This window comes from Vanessa tameamea, chromosome 27 (genome assembly GCF_037043105.1).
Source record: "Vanessa tameamea isolate UH-Manoa-2023 chromosome 27, ilVanTame1 primary haplotype, whole genome shotgun sequence".
Taxonomy (NCBI): Eukaryota; Metazoa; Arthropoda; class Insecta; order Lepidoptera; family Nymphalidae; genus Vanessa; species Vanessa tameamea.
In genome coordinates, this window is record NC_087335.1 from 1,564,144 (window position 1) to 1,587,712 (window position 23,569).

General features: G+C 35.7%; 1 protein-coding gene across 1 annotated transcript in view; it reads right to left on the reverse strand.

The window, feature by feature from the left end:
- The window catches only part of LOC113404895 (homeobox protein six1a), a 42,497-nt gene that overhangs the window by 3,662 nt on the left and 15,266 nt on the right, over positions 1-23,569 (reverse strand). Inside the window, exons 3-6 of the mRNA XM_026645969.2 lie at positions 10,033-10,243; positions 9,311-9,438; positions 8,315-8,419; positions 5,422-5,480 (exon numbers count right to left, since the gene is read on the reverse strand). Coding sequence (XP_026501754.1) covers positions 5,422-5,480; positions 8,315-8,419; positions 9,311-9,438; positions 10,033-10,243 — 503 coding nt within the window. The remainder of the gene's footprint in view (positions 1-5,421; positions 5,481-8,314; positions 8,420-9,310; positions 9,439-10,032; positions 10,244-23,569) is intronic.

Genomic DNA, 23,569 nt, shown 5'->3' on the forward strand with positions numbered 1-23,569 from the left:
TTATTGAATTCATTACAGAGTTTTAATAATATATCATATTTATAAAAAATAATTAAATTTTCCTTGGATATATTGTATACAATATTTGACAATATGCTAGAGGGCTATGTTATAGTACACTATGTTCAGAACTCGCCACTTATAATTAGCATATAATGTAATTACTAACTAAACAATACTAATCAAAAGTGATAATTATACAGAGTGCTCTTATATCTATACATATAATAAAATTGGGGTGTCTGTTTGTAATATTAAAATAACCGCGTTTTACTAAATGCATATGTATGTATACACGGTAAATATACCTAAATAACATTTTTTACAATTTTTGTCTGTCTGTCTGTCTGTTCCAGCTAATCTCTGGAACGACTGGACCGATTTTGACGGGACTTTCACTGGCAGAACTGCAGATACTTTTCATTTTAGAATCATACGTAAAATAATAATAAAGTCACGCTTTTTTATTAAATTCAAACGCGCACGAAGTCGCGGGCACAACTAGTTGAATATATAACAGTACAAATTCACGCCATAAAACTAGTTATCTGGTGACAAAATTAACTATGACATTAAAATAGAATTCAGTTTGTCTGTCTAGCGAGATCATAAAGAATAACTATGTCAACGGACAGGGACGTACTTTGTGTACATATACCTAAAAGGGAATTTTAACAATTCGCTCGTTTTACTTGATTAAACGCCCTGTAAGGCGAGATGAGCCCAAGGATATAAATGATACGTAACTGAAGTAATAGTAAGTAAATATAATGAACCAACCTTGGAACTAAACAACGATGGTTTGTTCCTTTTACCTGTAGTTAACAGCTCCTTCAAATCAAATCAATTCTATTCAAGTAAACTTCACAGTGAAGCGTTTTTGAATCAACGTCATTTTTTCATCATATTTAAATACTTCACCTTTTCAGCCCGAACACAACAATACTAAATATTACTATTTAGCAGTAGAATATATGTATGTGTAATGGGAGAATGATATCTACCAACGCTTGCACAAAGCCCTACAACCAAATATAATGTATGTAATCAAATACACTTAAATATATACGTTGTACAACGAATGCCATTAAAATTGCAATTTTTTGCAAATGAATAAACTTTATTAAGTATAAAACAAAAAGGAGTTTTCAGAACCGTGGAGGTCGAATAGCTTTTTTTTTTTAAATCCCAAAGTCGGCAATAAGTCCATTGAAGCACATATTTCCACTTCATCGAGCACAAAGATTTAGAAATTAGATGTTCGTCTGAGACACAATGATGGCGCCTCGCTTTAGATATTTAATACTCTGAACTACCTGTTTGTATACGGTAGAATGATTTCGAGAGGATAATACGTTTTGTATCTATTGTACAATATTTCGTTTATAATTTAGAATTACTTGAAACTAATATTGTATTATTTTAGGTGAACCTTTCAATTGCAACTTGTTACATCCAAAGTATCGATGTGTAACATTTCTGACGCAATGTTTTACTTCTTATACTGTTACGTTTTCCAGCTGCGATCTAACATATAATGTACATTTTATTCTAAATGATCTATTGATTTTTTGTATGAAAACTTAATTTGTCTATTTTAAAAAGTTTAGTATGAGAATATGCGAAACATCTTGACACAGTATGAAGTGAAATGTTCGCAATAAATACTTTTTACCAAACGTATTAAAATCCGAGCATTTTTGCGGGATAAAAAGAATACCTGTTACTCTTAGACTTATATACAAATTTACATCAAATAAGTACAAATCAACCCCATAACACACTTTCCCTTTAAATTAAAAGTAGGTATTAAAACCAAATAATAAACAAATATTGAATACACATTTTCCTAGTCGGTTAAAACCATGCAAATTGTCGAGTCGAGTTCGGCCCTGTTCGCTTTTAGAGCGCAGATGTGGCGGTGTCATGTTACATACACCCGTCTCGCTCGCACGTAATGTGCTCTCTCCCTCACACCGATCGCAAACACTCCAACTGTTTATATACGGACGGGAAATAATACAGGAGAAATGTTTAACCGAATTTTAAGGTAATATATTATGAGTTTGTCAGTTGAATTATACTTTGTTAAATTCGTATTTCTACTGGATTCGGTTTTAAGTGAATGTCCCATTGCTGGGCTAACGCGTAGAGCTTATTCCACTGCGCAGTTCCAATGCGTGTTAGAGGAAATACATGTATCAGAAATTGTCAATGATAGAGATTGAATTCATTATAAACGCATGAAAACTCAGTGCCTGGGTTCAAAACAATTCGTTTTACATACGAGTGGTCAAATTGTTTACGAAACGTAATTCAAGCGTCCCTACAAATCACAATAAATTGCCAAAATTTTAACGCCTCATTATGCGTAACTAAAAAACGACCGGTTACTGATCTACAATTACGAACCGTAAAATATAGAGCATCATTGTTTATTGTAATGAAAAGACGGACATATTACAGGATATGTAATTGTTAGCTTAATTTACTTAGCTCCGTGCCTGTTCACAGGGTCGGATAATTCATCAGGCAGAGTAGGTGTTGAATACTGAGAAATAAAGCTTAAAATTAATCGTTAATGAAATTTTTGAAGCCCTTATCTAGTATTTTCAAATGTCTTTCGTATTTAATACTAACTATATATCTTCGTAATATAAATAAATAAATATTGGACAACATCACATACATTACTCTGATCACAATGTAAGTAGCTAGAGCACTTGTGTTATGGAAAACCAGAAGTAACGACGGTACCATAAACACCCAGACCCAAGACAACATAGAAAACTAATGAACTTTTTCTGCATCGACTCGGCCGGGAATCGAACCCGGGACCTCGGAGTGGCGTACCCATGAAAACCGGTGTACACACCACTCGACCACGGAGATCGTTAAGTAAATACAATTAAGGATAATTTTTAATTACGCCGAAGAAGTAGAACTTCTTACGCGCGTATCTTTTTAATAGTTCATTTATTTCAAATTCCTTGGTGTATAATTTTGATTTATGCTAAGCCCGCCTAGGTAGGTTACTCATCATAATTATATTCTACCGGCAAACAGCAGCACTTGGTATTGTTGAGTGATGCGGTTTGAAGGTTAACTGAGATAGCACTACAGGCACAAGAGGGGTTACATCTCAGATCCCAAAGTTGATGGCAATGTAATGGCATTAGATGGCACAATCCATCTACCTTTTATAGAAAAAAAACTTGGATATACATATATGTATTTAAAAAGCTCCACCAAATAAAAATTAATTTTTTTTTAAATACTGTTAGTAATAAAAATAACCATGTCAATTTAAAATCTTACATTGGATAAACATAGATATGCTAATTCAACTATGACTGACTAAAAGTAAGAAATACACATATTTATTTCAGTGCATTGAACAACTTAACCTATTTCAGCTCAGTCGGTTAAAAACAAAACCATTATAAATATAAGCATTTTTTTTTTTAATTCGGAATCTATATTGAAAATAGACATTATTGCGTTTGAATAGAGACTATTATCGTTTGACATTTCAAATTAAATTTCTATTATTATAAAATGTACTCTATGTCGTTAGTGTTAAAGTCGATTTTAGTTTGTATTTGATTATATGTTGTAATAGTATCGTGTTACAAAGTCTAGCTGGTGGGTGAGTGCTTCCCTATCTATAGCTTAATACTGCAGCTTTATGTTTAATATATATATATATGTTTATTGCTATATTATAATTATGCCTCGGACTAGAGTCTGTCTTATACGGCTTCGAATCACGGCCTAGAATCAAAACCCGGGTAGCGAAATTCTGAAGTTGCCATCACACTCGGATACTGAAATGAAAAGCTACTGCAAAAGATCCTGCATTTGAACTGTTTTCGGTCGTGTTTTGTTATCCGATCGGATTGTTAGAGTGAGGGAATGAATGTAAGTACACTATGTCTTGCGTGGACTTCCAGGCAGGATATATAACATACATATATAATTGTATTTAACTAACATGACTTTGTATTTTTAAATGTTGAAAAAGAGTAACTACTGAGTTCTTTGTCGGTTCTTCTCGGTTGAATCTGCATTGCGAACCGATGGTAGCTTCACTTAATATAGTTTGTTAAATGACGATTCAAAAGTGCTTGTAAAAGCCTACTTGAATAAAGTATATTTTGATTTTGATTTTGGACATAATCAATCAGAAGTACATCTTTATGATTATGTAAGATTACTTGCTTTACAATTTATACAACCTTGTAAATTAATGATATATTTTAATGGCAGTTTATTTATGTCAGTACCAAACATGTTCTTAGAACTAACATAAACAAAATAAAAAATAAAAGCTTATATTTCTTCCTGCCACCATAGAATGCCATTACGTAAGTGGTACCACTCACAGATATAACTCGCATTGTAAGAAGTAATAATAATTTGTTGGTAATTAATATTGTTTGGAGCATATTCTACTACGCTGTTTCAGTGCGGGATGGTGGATACACATGTGTGGACGCACATTAGGGCATCGGCAGCGGACGTGCAACTGGACCACCTGATAAGTGGCTCATAGACATTGGCATCTTATGAAAATGTAATCCTTTCTTACATAACAAATGCACCACCAACATTGAAGAGACGTTACGTCTCTCACCCCCTTCATACCGAAACAGTACAATACTAAGTACCGCGGCTTGGCGGTAGAATATATGCTGTGTGGTTAGTTGGACTTGCACAAAATCTAGCCACCAAGTAAGTATGATCTTATACCCTTCAGAATATCCCATTGCACTAGCCCTCAGAATTGCTATTTGCAAAACAACAAATACTAATACAAATTTACTATTACAATATCATTATAATTACGTTGCCCGTTTATATATATTTAAACCATTAATATAAATGAGCCGAGATGGCCCAGTGGTTAGAACGCGTGCATCTTAACCGATGATTTCGGGTTCAAACCCAGGCGGGCACCACTGAATTTACATGTGCTTAATTTGTTTACAATTCATCTCGTGCTCGGCGGTGAAGGAAAACATCGTGAGGAAACCTGCATGTGTCTAATTTCAACGAAATTCTGCCACATGTGTATTCCACCTACCCGCATTGGAGCAGCGTGGTGGAATATGCTCCATACCTTCTCCTCAACGGGAGAGGAGGCCTTAGCCCAGCAGTGGGAAATTTACAGGCTGATTATGTTATGTTATGTAATATAAATGACTAGTTTGTCCGTCCTGACTATGCACGTTTAACATACATACAAAGCTAAACTCCTGTACTTTTTGGAAAATCTTTTTTAATTGAGCGTCTACATCACGACAGGAGTGAGAAGGCTAAATTTTAAGTCAACCGGACCTGCAGGTTCGGCAACCTCGTGACGAGTCGTTTAGTAGTATTCCGCGTATATAATATGTTTGTATATAGATAAACACTCACCTGTCTTTATGTTCAGCTTGTCTGTCCCTTTGTCGCCTGTTTTTAAACCAATTTGACACCTGAAATAATTAATATAGCAATTAATCTATTTTACAAATTATGACGTTCCATATGGTCTGGTTTCAAATCAATATTAGGATTTATAGCCTATTCCAATGGAAGTAGGAACAACGTTAAACAAACCTTAGATTTAGCTATTTCATGCGATTTGCCAGTAACTCAGCTACATTGCGCACTGCTACTGAGAGTTTATGATTAATATACCTTTATTTATAATACAATTCCAAAATTCCGGTAACAGTTTCATCGACGTTTAAAACGCCATTTTTTCGCAAATCCACAGTGAATATCACAGATTAATCAAGCTCTCGACCAATGATATCGCGTCAATTTGCTGTCAAATGTTGTTTACTTGGTTTTTCTTCTGTTATGGTTACAAAAGAGTATGTATATGTACATTAATTGATGTTTAAAAAAATAAACTTAACAATGGATATTAATAAGATATCCATTGTTAAGTTTATTTACTCTTAGTCTCACGCACACTAAGATGACTTGTATGAATATGTGTCACTCACACATTCTAACGCACGCCATCATTATAACGTGGGGGGGGGCGTCTTCGTGAATGAATAGATCTACATCTATAACTAATGTATTTTATGAATGATATGTTATAAGTTACATTTGTTATAAGTACGCAAGTACGTATTAGTAATCAGATAACGGTTCATATTATTTTTTCCTTAATTTTATGATGTTCGCTGTGTACACTTTATAAAATTAAAATAAACCCGTGATGAAATTTGACCACCACCAAACGACATTGGAGGAGCGTGGCGGGATAAGAGCTATGAACTATTAACAGGTTGTTACTACTTACAAAGTTTTTTTTAATCAAATAGGTAATTATGTTAAGTGATCACCGCCTATTGACATTTTCACTGTAAGAAATATTAACCATTCATTACATCATGAACACGCCGCCAGCATTAGGAACTACGATGGTATATCCCTTATGCTTGTAATTAAACTGGCTCAGCTGGAACACTACAGTACCAGGTATTGGTGTTTGGCGGAAATAGTTACAGTGGATCATAAATGGGGGGCCGGACGGGATTGCATATAATTAAATTAATTTATAGCAATTATTTAGGAAACGTAAAACCTACTCAAATGGGCGATACCGCGGGTAGAAAACCGGTATTTAAAAAAGACTTGTGTATTTAAAGGCTCTTTGATATAGTCGACCCTAACTATTGCTACAGTTCGTCAACATATAAATAAAATTGAAAAACGGTATCAGATATTTCGATGAGCGTTTTCATCATAAGTATACTCAATTTCAACAAACGTTGAATAAACTTGACTGTAACATAATCTATTGGGTTTTGAGGAAGCGGTAGATAGGTATCGCGTTACTCGTCTCACCGCAGACGCGATGTGGAAAAAAATCTCAACGTAACTAACTGTCGTTCATGACTTTTCACGTCCTAAAACTCCGAGGTATACGAATATTACTTCTGAACATCAGATGTTATATTCATAATGTTCTAGGATTTAATATTTTAAACATACAATCTGTAGTAAGTGAGGATACTTTTTTTTAAATTGCTAACTGAAAAAATACTTAGGCCATATTTGTATAACTTATACTAGACTAGCAACCCGCCCGGCTTCGCACGTGTGCAATGCTAACACTAAATATACTATAAATGTTTTCATGTAAAGCTTTCACAGCCTTTTCAGTTAGTTACGGACCATATTGATGTATATTAAATGCACAATGTATTAATTGGTTAAGGATTAATGCTTGAAAGCGCTTCGTAAATGAGCCATTATTTCTCGTCAAAAGTAAAGCCCTCTCGAATCACTATATCTTTTAAAAAAAACCGCATCAACACTCCTTGTATAGATTTACGGATCTAAGCATACATAGGGACAGACAGACAGCGGGAAGCGACTTTGTTTTATACATGCAGCGTGTTTCGGAAAAGGTTTTACTGAATAATGTTCTGATAAAAGTAGCTGCCCCTTATTTCACGCGCTTTATAATGTCGTGACGTCAAGCAATAGTATAGTATTGTTGCTTGAAGGGAGAGTGAGCCAGTGTTACTACAGGCGCAAGAGACATAAGATCTTCATTCCCAATGTTGGTGACGCGTTGGAAATGTAATTACTGGGTAATATTCCATAAAGTACTAATGTCTATAGGCGCTAGTGACCACAAACCATCACGTGAACATATCGTTCTTTTCCAAAGTTGATGACTCTGTGTTGATATATATAGGTGGTGGTAGCCCCTTACCATCAGATTACCAGTCGCTCGACGGTTTTATCATGTTTTCCGTTTGAATATGCCAATATTTATAAATTAAATGCTTCATTGGTTTATGGCCAGCGTATAGACTTGTAAATCCGAAATCTCAAGTTCAGAAACGTAATTAAGTATTATGAGTTCTTTCGCCGGTTCTTATCAGGTCAGCGTATTTTCTTTTCAATGATCAATAAGTAAGTGTAATATGTACTTCCATACAGAATAAAGGAATTTGATTTGTTTCTACATAGTTTCTCAGCAACTCGGAAGTTTGAAGTGGGTAGTGCGGTACCTCGATGCAAAGTATCGTGCGTCTGAGCGTGTCGCGTTGCGGTGCCTTTGGCTTATGAGGGAATAGAGAGTGCACCTGCTTGCGCACACACTTGAACAGCAGCCAATACTAACTTACAATTTAACGATCTAACGATATTCCTCAAAGAGATTAATCGTAAACTCAATCATAACTGAGGGCTGAGGAGGATTTGTCGCTGGAAATTACCCGGTGACAAATTGGGCATGAAATTCACAAAATGGCGTAATCATCTATGGCAAGTTGGAAGTGGTATTGCGACCTACCTGTACTGTGGTGAGGCCGGTCGTCTCCGCCAGTTCCCTCTTCTCCCGCGGCGACGGATACGGGTTGTGGAGGTACCAATCGCGGAGGACCGTGCGAGATTTTTCCTGTTATACAAAATAAGGTCTTAATAATGTGATACTACGACAGAACTTTTTTAAATCTGGGTATTAGATAGCTCAATATATGATTTGAGGGTCTAATTTCTTAACCAAAACTGAAACGGCCACACTGTGTTTTCATGTGTATTTTTTTTATATTCGTATATAATTTAACTATTCATTTTTCATTCACTCATCAACATCTCAGATCCCAAAATCGGTGGCTAATTTGCGACGTAAATAGATAAAATGGGCGATGGTGACCATTCTTTTTTTTTTATGTTAGAGGTGGCAAACGAGCAGGAGGCTCACCTGATGGAAAGTGACTACCACTGCCCATGGACATCTGCAACACCGGGGGGCTTGCAGGTGCGTTGCCGGCCTTTCAGGAAGGAGTACGCTCTTTTCTTGAAGGTTTACTTACTATTTACCATTTACTATCACTTGGCATATATACACGGCCTCCAACCAGTTTAAAATGAGATTATAGAGTTATTGAGATATGAGAGATTATATTGATGATTAAAGATTATTCACCAGTGTTCATACTCCTTATTAAAATTAGCAAAGAAAAATAATATCACGAATTATGTATTCATTACAGTGATCGGAACATGTGATCTTATTGTTCAAACACAATTTCTATCAGGCAACCGAAGAGTAAAAGAAATGTTCCGGCAAAAGCAGATAAAGATACAAGTAGCTTTAACTGCAAAAGTGTTAGGTACTTAAGCTCCGCGCGTCTCCTCGCCGAAATGGTTAAGTCTGAAACCAGTGGTGAAATGCCTGACAAGATCTCTTACAAATCTTATTTGGGGAGAAGGGAGATAGGCAGAACATTACTTACAACCTGACGCCCGGGTCTATCTGTATAAATATATATTTTAAATACATTACCTTAAAACAATAACTAGTTTCTTCACCATCCCAAATTGTCCTGGGTAAGGGGAACTTGCGTCGAACTCTGTACTTCCCGACGGCGCCCAGCGGCCGACCTCTTAGTCTTTCAGCTTCCAAATAATGTGCTGATTGGAGTAAATTATTTATTTCTTTATTTCTACATGTGATCACAATATAACGTATTATCCTTCCATATCATCTGGTATTAAGTGAGATGGTATAATGAAGGGCACAAAAGACATAACATCTAGGAATTCGTGGTCGCCGCAGTGATGCTGTGGCTCTACCTGATCTAAATATGTACTTTTGATGCGTCATTTTAAAATATTGAATTAAATGTTAAAATTTATTCAAGATCAACCGGCAAAATACTCAGTAGTAACTCTTTTATAATCATAAAACTATTTTAGTTAAGTAAAGTGACATTGTGTTATCTATCATCATATGTATATCAGTTCTTAGTTAAATGAGGACGTCATTATTCAGGCCTTTTATTCTTACTTTCGTGAACATTTTTAGGTTGGCTTACAGTATGTGCTGTAACTTCCAGCCACCTTTTTTGAATTGGCGCAGAAAATTGACAGTCACGCCCAAAAGTCAACTAAGATGCAATACAAAATCAAATACTGATCAATAGAGCAATGTGCGCTGGATGTTAAGCGTTGTGACAACAATCTTTTTTTGCAATTCGTGAAAATACAAGCAAAATAATAGTATACCTTTCATCCAAAGTTCTTGAAGATTGGAATGGTTGTGGGCGCTGAAATTGTGCGATTCCAACAATCGATATAACTCCTTAAAATTTCCTCTGTGGAAGGCGACCATGGCCTTCGCTTTGAGCACAGACTCATGGGCATGGAGACGTTCACACGCTGGGAGGGACCAGAGGAACCTCCCTAGCCTCTCTATGTTGCCAGCTTGTTGAAGCACCTGTGGAATTATCATTTATGAGTAAACCGCTTGATTCTCATTTTTGATCCTTTTCTATTTATTTCTATACTAGTAAAAAAAAGCTACTTCTACCAATTTTACGGCGACAATACAACTCGTATTGAGTTATTATATTACTATTCAATAACCATTCAAAACTTTTTTAACGGGAATTAATTTATGTTTTGACTTTAAACAACGTTTTTTTAATTATATGTGTATAATGGCGAACGGCCAAATAAGCCACCTGATGATAAGTGGTCACCACTGCCCATATACATTAGCGCTCTAAGGAATATATATCCATTCCTTGCATTGGCAGTGCGCCACCAATTATAGAAACTAAGATGTTATATCCCTTGCGCCTGTAGTTACACTGAATAACAAACCCTCCAAAACAATACTAGTATTGCTATTTGACGGAAGAATGTCTTAAACCTGGTACCCACCCAGCACCCAGCACAAAGCCCTACCACCAAGTAAAGTGTTGGAAAATTTGCATATATACATACGTTCCTTACAGACTTAGCCAATTGTGGTTAGCCAAATGGTAAACAAATGTAACCCCTAAGAGATACGGGTAGAAATTAATGGATTTGTTTTTGATCTGTATCGATATCTTCATCTGTTTTGAAGATGTTGATATTATTTATTTTACTGACTTCAAAATAATGCTGTTTTAAAATGTAAGCAACTGTTCTAAGCATCTAGTTTCATTCAATGTTATTAAAGAGTTTATTATAATCACATGGAAGAAAATTTTTGGAGACGGATTTTATTACAATTATAGTTTGATGTAAGTCCTAATCCCATTTATATTTCTATCGTTAGAAACTTTACTTTCCCTAAGAGCATAATAACAAATAGTGCAAAAGTTACGTCTGAGAATTTAGAGCCCAAGATTTGGCAAAAGAATTCAAGTAAATGCCTCTTTTCATATTATATTTTGATAAACAACTTATGTCACCATGTGGATAAACATATTGTATATTTTCATCCAACACCGAGGACGAGATGAATTTTAAACTCGGCCTATTAGGGTTTGTACCCGCAATCATTGATTGAGATCCATATGTTCTAGTCACTTATTTGCCATTCTTGTTTCTGTATATATATATAATACAGAATTATGTTCTTTGTATAATAATATTTTTTCCTAAAGGTACTTTTATTTATAAAATTAGTAAATTTATTGATTTCAAAACGTATAAAGCAATTATCTAAACTATTTAAATAATGTTCTATTAAGATTTTCTATGTAACAAAAGATTGTATTATTTGCATCGCCTTCAAACGTCTGCAGAAAACGTTATTTATTTAGGTTCAGCAAAAAACCGGATATCTCTTGAAGCATGTGCAAAACTATTTGTTTGTATAGCGAATATGGGACCACCCCGAGGCTTGGATTAAATGTTTTTAAAGTTATTATTTCACGAACTAATTTTTCTAACTTTTGTTTACTCTTGATCTTAAATCTTAAGACATGTGGTATCCAGTGAATAAGGCCTAAGTCATACTGTAAATGTCGTAAATAAGCACCAGAAATTCCCGAGGAAGACGCGTCAGGTAGGCCGTGAGTTCTGCCATATGGTTTTTCTTGCAGTGTTATTAACTTCTAAAGAAGACGATAATGATCTTTTAAACATGCTTTCATCACATCCAAATAATTGTAAAGAGTACAAGTCGGTCTTAAGTTTTACTTTCACCGAATAATTTGAATGAACATTTTAGTATTTCTGTTTGTTATATATTTGTTTAGCGAGTGACTTTGTTGTATGTTTTATGATGAAAGATGCGAGGTGAGTAAAAGACATAAAACCTTAGTTTAGTAAGTTCCTACGGTTAGTTAGTGCATTGACAACGTAGAGAATGGTTAATATACATATCTTACAGTCCTAATGTCAATCTTAACCGATGATTGCGGGTTCAAACACAGGCATGTGCTTAATTTGTATTTATGATTCATCTCGTGCTCGACGGTGAAGGAAAACACCGTGAGGCAACCGCATGTGTCTAATTTCAATGAAATTCTGCCACATGTTAATCCGCCAACCCACATTGGAGCAGAGTGCTGGAATATGTTCCTAACCTTCAAAGAGGAGGCCTTAGCCCAGCAGTGGAAAATTTACAGACTGTTACTGTCTATATATATCAAGGACACTTTTCAAATTATTTTACAACTCGCATACTGTAGACTGTCTCATTAAAGTGGTGAAAAACGCTCCAATACTAAACTCCATAACTAAATAACGTTTATTTCTCTTCTTCTCTCCTCAATAGGTGTGTGCAGCACTCTTTTGTTAGTCGTTTGTTACTATAAATTCTTTTAATAATGTTATACTTATAACCCGATTAGATGATAGCCACAGGCACTGTCAGTATTTTTAATTATAAACAATAATGTCACACATGGATTCGAAGCCAAAGTAAAAATCTTTATCCAATATTAAAGTAAGTACCGTTTATTTGTCACAAATGATGATTGTCATAAATCTAAAGATTACAAAAATACCTCACATTTAAGAAAAACATCTCAAAGAAACATTGCACCTATGTTTTTTTCTCATCGATACTTTGTTTGAGATTAAATAATGAAATGAAAATGGCCTGAAGGCGATCATTTCATTCTCAAATGATATTATCAAGTAAGATTAAAGATGAAGATTATTTCTTATTTTATACTAGCTACCCATCCCGGCTTCGCTTAGCAAGAATATATTAAGTAAGTATATTTATTCATTTATTAACTTATTTTAACTTTGCCGATACATCAATTCAAAAAAACTTTAATAAATAAAGGGTATTATTATTCAACAAAAGGTTTTATAGATGATAAAAAAGCGTGGAGCTAATTCTTGTTGTTTCAGGCAGGATATATTATATATGTATATAATTCTATTTAACTAACATAACACATCTCAAATGTCGAAAAAGGGTAACTACTGAGTTTCTTGCCATTTCTTCTCGGTAGAATCTACATGCCGAACCGGTGGTAGATTTATGTTTATACAGTTCTGTAAAATGATGATTTAAAAGTACTTTTAAAACTACTTGAATCAAGTATTATATATTTCGACTTTTTTTATTTTATAAAGGTACGTTATAATCGGAGAAAACGATTTTTTTCGTCATACATAATTTGGAAACGGTGATATTTATCTAAAGAATTTATTCGGATGTCACAGTGCGAAAGACAATATTTATCTATATAAATTGCAAGATAACAAAATATATATACAGAAGGTGTTTTACTAATTCGTAATAGATAAAATTAGTTATTACGAGTGTATCTTAGAAGATAAAAAAAATGCTACGATGAACTTTTCCGTAGGCTTTTCTAAGACTAACAATAATAATTGCTGATACATTGTTTTGATTCAAAGTTAAGCCAACGTTGGCCACGTAAGCGTAAAACAGTATTTTGGCTAGTACACTGTTCTAGTTCAGCCATTTTGTATAAAATATTTACAAATCATTACATAGTATAAAACAAAGTCGCTTACCGTTGTCTGTCCTTATGTATGCTTAGATCTTTAAAATTACAAAACAGATTTTGATGCGGTTTTAATAGACAGATTGATTCAAGAGGAAGGTTTATATGTATAATACATGCATATAGTAGAGAAACACTTTATATGTTTCTAAAATGATGTCGTAGATAAACACATTTTTTGCGCTTACATTGCAAATGCTGGTTCAACCCTAGGAGATAGATCAAAATATTTTTTTAAAGTATTGTACACCATAAAAAGGTCTTCAGAAAAGTCTGCGATGGTATGTCTATCTCCAACATATAGGGATAACCCACAATAACAATTTTATATCTTTTACTTTTTACGAAAAACAATGGCTTATTTTCGAAGCGATTTTCAGCAATACAGCATTAATCCTTATCCAATTAAGTAAGTACCTTAAATACATTGTGCATTTAAGATTTAATACATAGATCAATATGGCCTTGGCCTATTAGAGCATGTAATTTAAATGAATATTTTCCTGAATGAAAAACTGTGAACGTTGTTAAGACATTCTGTAGTATATTTAGTGGCGGCTTAGCACCCGTGCGAAGCCGGGGCGGATCGCTAGTTATTACAAACCACCCTTGCTCTTTATTTTAGTGAAATACGCACCAAAATCCGTTGTGCGATTAAGAATAAACGAACGGAGATACAGACTGAGGCAGAAAGCGACTTTGATTACTTTTTATATTGAACATTTAATTCTTTTGTAAAAGCGTACACATTTTTTTTAACACAATTTTTTTAACCCTGAGTAAACAAAAAGTTGTTTTGTGTGGTTATGGCAATGACGCAGTTTCTGGTAAAAACATTTTGTATTTTTATGAACAAACATATCACTTTATCAGCGTTTTAGTAATGAGCTGGCCAGAGCCACAACCTGTAGACCGGTACACACATTTAAACACCTCATACGTCATTAGAACTGCCTCCCAACACACATAAACAGCACCACTATATGCTCAAACTCCAAATAGCTTTGTCACGCTCGCAAATCAACATGTTCGCACAAGATTCAAATCTAGCCAAAAGCTCTCTTGACCACGATGCTCATTATTATGAGTCATATATTGAGTAGGGCTAGTAAATATTTACCCAGGCAATAAATTGCACGAATAGCTCTTCGGATTTAGGTGTATTGAGAACTCAATACGTTTAATAAACTTTGCCAAAATGCATGTTTCATTTGTTATCGTCCTTATTGTAAATATAGAACGGATTTAGAGGTTACGGTTGGATCCAATGCCGGGAGTCGCTGTGCTAGGATTATGTTTATACATTTGTTTCTTTGGACGTTTGTATTGGAATGTGTTTTTTATATTATTATTTATCATGGAAAAAAAACTTGACAGATTGACATACGAATAAACGAATCTTAAAAAGTTAAAATCAATACAAAATATTTGTATTTGTTTTTTTTTTTTATGTTATAGGTGGCAAACGAGCAGGAGGCTCACCCGATGGAAAGTGACTACCACCGATATTTGGAAAATGTGATATTTGGAATTTCGACGAGATGTCCGAAGATGAAATTCAGCAGCCGGGATTAATCCGAACAATTCCTCGGAACATTCCCCGTGAAAAATGAAAAATGAAAGATGCAGAGCGATCCAACATCTCTACGCAAAGCCAAAGGACCAAGCAGATCGGAAAGAGCTTGATCGTCGATAATTCGAGCAGCTCTACGTTGGATACGGTCAAATGGAAGGAGCTGGTACTGGGGAGCACCCGCCCAGAGGTGAGAGCAGTACTCCATGTGAGGCCGAATTTGCGCCTTGTATAGTCTTAGACGATGGGCCGACGTGAAATACTGTCTTGCCTTGCTGAGCACACCGAGCTTTTTTGATGCCATTTTGGCTTTGCCTTCCAATTGACCGCGGAGCTGAACGAGGCTCGAAATATCGACGCCAAGTATTCCGATACAAGCTGTGGCGGCTAACGGAATGTTCTCGAATCGTGGAGATACGACAAATGGTGTTTTTTTAGCAGTTAACGCGCAAACTTGCGTCTTATTGGGGTTAAAATGGACTAGGTTTAGCCGACCCCAGTTCGAGACTTTGTTTAACGAAGACTCGATTTCAGACACAAGTTTGTTCCGGTTTTTGGAAGCCTTGTGGAACACCAGCATTGACGAATTTTAAGTCGGAGCATGCACCGTCGACAACGACCTTGATGCTCCGATCTGCCAAAAAACTGATAATCCATTTGCATGATTTCCCGGGAAGCCCATAGAAAGGAAGCTTCGAAAGAAGCGCTTTGTGCCACACGCGATCGAAGGCCTTCGCTATGTCCAGACTGGCTGCTAATGCCTCCCCCTTGCTCTCAACTGCTTCCGCCCATCTATGAGTAAGGTAAACTAGAAGATTACCGGCTGAGCGACCCCGACAGAAACCGTACTGGCGGTCGCTAATCACTGATACTCCTCTAGGTACCGCAGGAGCTGGAAGTTTATAATGGACTCCATTACTTTGGAGAACAAGGAGGTGATGGCTATAGGCCTATAATTGGACGGGTCTGAGCGGTTGCCCTTTTTAGGGATCGGATGCACCAAAGCAGTCTTCCAGGAGTTTGGGACGACGCCGAATGCATAAGATTGCCGGAAAAGATGCGTTAAGACCGGCGCCAACTCGGGAGCACAAGTCCGTAGCACGATTGGAGGGATGCCATCGGGTCCACTCGACTTATGAATATCCAAGGAATGAAGTGCTTTACGAACTGCACTTTGCCGGAATTTAACCTCTGGCATCGTGTTATCACACCGCGGGATTGTTGGTGGTGACTTTCCTCGGTCATCCAGAGTCGAGTTCGCCGCGAAGAGAGAGCCTAAAAGATCAGCTTTTTCCTTCGCGGTATGGGCCAATGACTCACCGTCCCTGTGAAAAGATGGAAAAGAGGGCTGACAGAAATTCACTAAGACCGCCTTAGCGAGAGACCAGAACGCACGTATTCTTGAAGGGAGGCGCACCAGTCTCTCGCCATTTCTGCCAATGTACTCCGTCTTCGTGCGTGCATGATCCAAGCCATTCGGCATGGTGGGCATTAAAATCGCCAAGAATTACTATCTCTGCGGATGGGATCTGCTGCAGCAAGGAATCTGTAGCCATTTGGGCATGCTCAACCAGTCGGTCGGTTTCGGCATTACCGCTATGGGACCTATAAAGGCACGCGTAGATTCGCGGATGGTCGTCGCAGTCTACACGCAAGCAGATAATCGATAGGTCCTGCCCTTCAAGGCTGCCGAGGCGTCGAGAGCAGATATCATCTCTGACGTAAACGCACACCCCAGCTCGTGGTACAAAGGAATGTTCCAATTTGTACCCGGTGTAAGAGAGAAAAGTCGTATCGGCAGGAGAGGATATCTGGGTCTCGGTAAGAAAGAGCAAGGCCGGCTTCGCCGTCTCAAGGTACAAGTGAACGGCGTTCAAGTTGGAGTTGAGTCCACTTATGTTCCAGAAGTCCACAGTAAGGGTGGTAGGGGTTGCCTTATGATGCCTGCTCCGAACAGTGGCGAGCGCAAAATTGCCCCCCCCCCAGAATTCGGAGGGCAGCCTGGGCATCCCTGCTCAGGTGATGTACGTCCTGAGCATGAATGCCCAGAGAAGGATTCTCCACCGCAGTCGCTGATGGTACCTTCCTGGGGTAATAAAACCAAATTCTGCACAACCATTATATTTTGGGGGGGAGGGGGATCGGGCCACCGGGATTCTCACATACCGGACGAAACGCAGTAGCATAACTACCACTTTACGCCGATTTTAAGTGAGAGAATGGTACTTCCCCGGGCGTGCCGGCCCAATCGGCTGCAACCCGGAGGTAAGCAGTGTGGCACTACCACTAAAATATAGATGAATATAATATAGTTGCCCATGTAGACTTCATCCCGAGATGTTTTAACCGAGGAGATAGCATTAAAATATATTCATGTTTTTGCTGTACTTGGTGCTAGGGCTCTATGCAAGCCCGTCTGGATAGACACCATCAACTCATAAGACATTCTTCCGACAAAAAACAGTACTTTATGGTTGTATTCCGGATCCGGGTATATTTGAAGGGTGAGTGAGCCGTATCAACAGACAACATAGACATGACAGTGCCCAAGGTGGCGGCCCATTGACGATGACTATGCATTGGCAATGATTGCTTATTACCATCAGGTTACCCATTTGCCAATCCGCATGTATATCATGTATATACATAATATATTAATACAACACGGCCTGCTTTTCTATGTATCACATTCCATGCGTTTATTTATATATCTCGTGATATTTCTGCAAAATGGAAAACGTCATATTATTTTACATAAAAGGTTAAAATTAATATATAATTCATTGAAACTCATATTGGCACATTGATGGTGTAAGGGGTAGTTAATAGATGCTTATATTGCTACTAGTTGTCACGCGCGGCTTCGCTCCTGGTTTAGGGGTTGGTTGTCATGTGTTAGGCAAAAAAGTACCCTATGTCCTTTGGAGTTCAAGTTTGCTTCACACAGACAGACAGACAGAGTTACTTTCACATTTATAATATTAGTAAAGATTGTCAATGGTTAGTAACCACTGTATATAATTTGGCCTATTTATTTCGGCCTATGTTATATAAATATAAAAATGTTACATTTTAAAACAAACAACCTATACATAGCTTGCTAACAAAGAATTTCTAGAATTGTTCGTTCTATCCAAGATATCTCCCACGTTCAGCCAAACAAAATGTTCTATTCTTAGAAAGCTGACTGAACATATTACAACCAAACTGTTACTATAGAACCGATTACGATAGAGTTTGCTATGGAGGCATGTAGTAGCAATTGGTGAAATAGAGAATTGTGTATAACTTCTCTTACGTCTTATAAAAGTTAGTTTTTTTATATGCCAGTAAGTCAAATGCCAAGTTTATCGTTGTTCTCACGGCTAAATGCAAGGCCGCTTTGGGGTTTGTCTGGCCGATCTGGTCAAGTAATGGACCGTCAGTCACTTAATGTAACGTAGCCGCTATCCATACTATATTTGTGCCGCAGAAAAGGGCTATTCGCGCAATCTATAACCTAGGAGCGAATGAATCATTGTGGTATAATTTTAAAGATATCAAAATATTAACTGTTGCTTCTCAATATATATTCTGTAATGTTTTGTATGTACGGAAAAATATTAATGATTTTATGAGAAAATATGATTCTCATAGCATTGGTACAGGAACAAACACAAAATTGTTACTCCTGTTACTCGACTGCATAGAGTCAGTAACACTTTTGTGGGGCAATGTATACGGTTCTAGAAAGCGTTCAAAATGCTTCTGTTGCAAAATAAAAAAAAAAATGTTAAGGAACGCTTGTGTGCGAAAGGTTACTACACAATTAGTGAGTTTATGATTGATAGTACACATTGGGAATGAAACGATCGCCTCCTGGCTATTTCTATTCTATTATTTTCAATATATATATTTTATTATTTGCCAAAAAAAAAATGACCCGCTGATTTTATATCGCAAGTTCTTCTCAGGTCAGGGTGTTTCCTTTTCCGAACCGGCGGTAGTGTTAAATTTGAAAATCAATAAGTGTAATGCTTCTATATTGAATATAGGGATTTGAGTTTGAGTTCGAGTTTGAATGTTATTTAGATGGAGGAGATCGTCATAACACTGCTTACATCCGGCTGTTTGTCGTTTTTAAGACGAGGCTGAGAGTCAGGACACTTATAATTATTACAATAAACATTCAATTACTTGTATGGTTAATAGAACACCATATATTTATATATGAGTCGACCATGCCGCCAGCATTAACATTACAACATTACATTAGTAGCAGTCTGTAAATTTCCCACTGCTGGGCTAACGCCTCCTCTCCCTCTGAGGAAAAGGTTTGGAGCATATTCCACCACGCTCCTCCAATGCGGGGTTGATGGAATACACACGTAGCATAATTTCATTGAAATTAGACACATGCAGATTTCCTCACGATATTTTCCTTCACCGCCGAGCACGAGATGAAATATAAACACAATTTAAGGACATGAAAATTCAGTGGTAGTTGCCTGGGTTTGAACCCGAAATCATCGGTTAATATGCACGCGTTCTAACCACTGAGTCATCTCGGCTCTGGCTAGCATTAAATTTATACATTATTGTTGTTTCGTTGGACGGGCAGCTGATGGTAAGTGGTCACCACTGCCCATAGACTTTGGCGCGGTGATAAATCTTAACTATTTCTTTCATCGTCAATGCGCTACCAACCTTTGGATAATAAACACTGGATCTCAAGTAAAACTGTTAGGCGGTATAACATCTAATCAGTAGATGGTACCACTCCCAGATGGGCTTGCCCAAAGCCGAGCCCAATTCCTCATAAACGAAAAGAGGAACCTTACCTAAAAATATATACATATTTTTATAATAACTGCATTGTTTGAATACATCTATCTAAATAAATGTATGTATGTATATAATTATTTTATTTTCTCTGTGTGTCAAATGTTCCATGAAAACTACCGAACGAATCGTATAACAACTCTACATGGTATCGTTCGTAGAAGGGATAGACTGTTATTTTTTTAAAAATAAATTTTAAATTAAAAAAAAAAAACTTGTAAAACCCCCACCAAACGTCACCCTTGTTAAGTATTAAGCTCGTTAACATATTAATATACACTATTAGTGACAGGTTGCGGAACAGCAGGGTTCCTATTGTATGAACCCCTTGTGTAACTTTTAATGTATGGTTTCAAATCCCATCACTTACGGTCGTCATTAATTCACCTTAACAAGATATACTTTTAGATTTTACAATGAACATCATATTTTTTTTTTAATCGTTCGAAATTTCAATTTTTTTTGCCATAGAGTGATAACATCAGTTTGTAATAACGTCAATATTTAAAAGAGTGAGTTATTTTTTTTTATATATCGTCGATTTCCTAATTGTATTTCATCATAAAAATAATTATTTTTTATTTATTAATTTCAAGTTTAAAAATTATTTTATATTAATTGACGTATAGACTATAAATAAAACATATAAAAAAACAATTTCGTAACACAACGGTATCATTTGAATGACATTATCTATACCTACTTATATTATAAATTCGAAAGTAACTCTATATGTCTGTTGTCTTTTTAGATCCAAACCGTTGAACCGATTTTGATGAAATTTCTTTCATTTGAAGCAAGATTGAAACCCAAGGTATAATATAGTCTACTTTTTTATGGCTAATACCTGACGACCAACCCCTAATATGCGACCGAAGGCTCGGGCGACAACTAGATAAATATAAATATCAATAGAATAAAAAAGCCTAAGAATGGAAAAATAATAACAATTACTTGATAGGAGCAAATAGTACATTTACATAAAGCACGTCTGTGTAGATACATTACAAAAATAAATATGTATGTTACAAGATATAATCATAATTTTACCACACTAAATTATTTTAAAAATTTAATTAAAAATGCTTTAGATAATCGTAATTAGAGTTACTTTTAAAGAAGATGTAATTTGATGTATTTTTACTAATTTATTATTGTTAACATTATTTTATTTTAATTAAATGCTTATGTGTTCAGATTTTATATTAGGTTAGATTAGATAATTAATATATTAAATTAAATTCATATCATTGTATTCAAATTGCTCTAATTCTGTATTATTTGTAAGTGGAAACTTAATTGGTATCTGTATTACCTTTTTTAATCATATATTTGTGTATTATGTTACTGTTTGTTTCCCAAATAAAATAAATAAAAATAAATAATTTTATAATTTTTGTTTCCTTTAATAATAAATACTCTAATGTATATTTTTATTATCTTGATTGTTTATATTCAAGACGTATCTGTCGGGTTTAAATCCAGGCAGGACCACTATCGACATTTAAGGATTACAGATATAAATGTAAAATTTCAATTGACTTTTAGGTAGAGTTCAAAATCAAATACTTTATTCAAATAGGTTTATACCATCACTATTGGATCAGTCATATAGTCATTTTAAAGAACTATATTAAAAGTAAAGCTTCCACCGGTTCGGAATGTAGATACTACCGAGAAAAATCAGCAAAAACTCAACAGTTACTCTTTTCTGACATTTGAAATATTAGTTAAATACAATTACATAACATATATCCTGCCTAAAAGTCAACATATATGTTTATTTCTTCATCGCTTTTGTAACTGTATCGAGAATATTTTTCATGATGGACCATGAAACATATACAGAATTTCAAAACACTATTGCAACATTTTATTACTAAGAAAATTTACTTGGTGGCAGGGCTTTGTACAAGTCTTCCTGGGTAAGAACCTCCTACTCATCATGTATTCTACGGCAAGCAGCAATACTTAGTTTTATGTTCCGGTTTGAAGGTCGAGACAGTGTAATCACAGGTACAGGGACATTATAACTTAGTTCCTGAGGTTTTTTTTTTTTGACAGCATCACCTACATTACTCTGATCCCAATGTAAGTATCTAAAGCACTTGAGTTATGGAAAATCAGAAGTAACAACGGTACCACATACACCCAGACCCAAGACGACATAGAAAATTAATTAACTTTTTCTACATTGACTCGGCCGGGAATCGAACCCGGGACCTCGGAGTGGCGTACCCATGAAAACCGATGTACACACTACTCGACCACGGAGGTTGGGCATTGACCATGTAAGGAATGGTTATTATTAATTGATCGGCGCCAAGGTCTATGTTCGGTGGTGACTAAAGATCATATGGCCTATTTGCCTGGCATAGGTAGGGGCTATTTCATAAAAAAAGAAAAAAAAACTTTAAACGATCATCATCACATTCCTAATTTATCTAAAGGTATAAATAATCCAATTAAAATCGAACTGTCTTCTGGGTGTTTTTGTTAATATTGTAAACTTCTCTATGGACCGGAAATATTATTTTGAAGTTGTCTGATATTCAAATTATAAGAATTGCTAAATTGAAACAAAGTCACGACTCATGGCTTGTGTAACACAATGAGAACGTAACAACCCCTAAATCTCATTATTTCCACCATCCCTGTTATTTGGGGGCACGAAATTAGTGGTAACTGATACCATCCATTAGAGGGCTCGGCTCAATGTAATTCACAACAGCCAAATATACAATGTTATTATTTTGTGTGTATATTATCGACTTACGTTTTGTAGCTAAGTTGAATTTATTAATATAATATCGCTTGCGGTAATAGATATATTTATATTAATATTATCCAGAGGTAACATTTGTTTATTTGTATTTAAGGGGTAATCCCCGGAACAAAGATCAAATTAAAAAAAAAATACGCTGATTAATCGCTACATTATTGCCGAGTGCTATCTGTATAAAGTATATTATGGACTTACATTTTGTAACTAAGTTCTATTTACTAATATTATATCTATACTATAATTACACAGGGGTAACATTTATTTATTTGTATTTAAGGGGTAATCCACGAAACAAAGATCCAAATGAAAAAAAAAATCGCTGATTAATGGCTACATTATTCCTACGTGCTCTAGGGTATAAATTATATTTATATTGTATCATTTTCTTTATTAATAATTTGCAGTCGTGTGAAGACGGAACTAGTCGCTAGTATAGAAATAATATATTACAATGTTTTCAGCATGAAATAGATAACACACTTGATGAAGTTTAATATTTATGAGGGAAACCTTTTGATTAACATTTAACACGATAAATAAAGCAACAGCCATTAAATGTCCCACTGCTGGGTTTAAAGCCTCCTGCCTTTTTGAGCTTATTACATCACGCTGAGCCAATACGGATTACTGGATAAATACTGTTAAATAAACAAC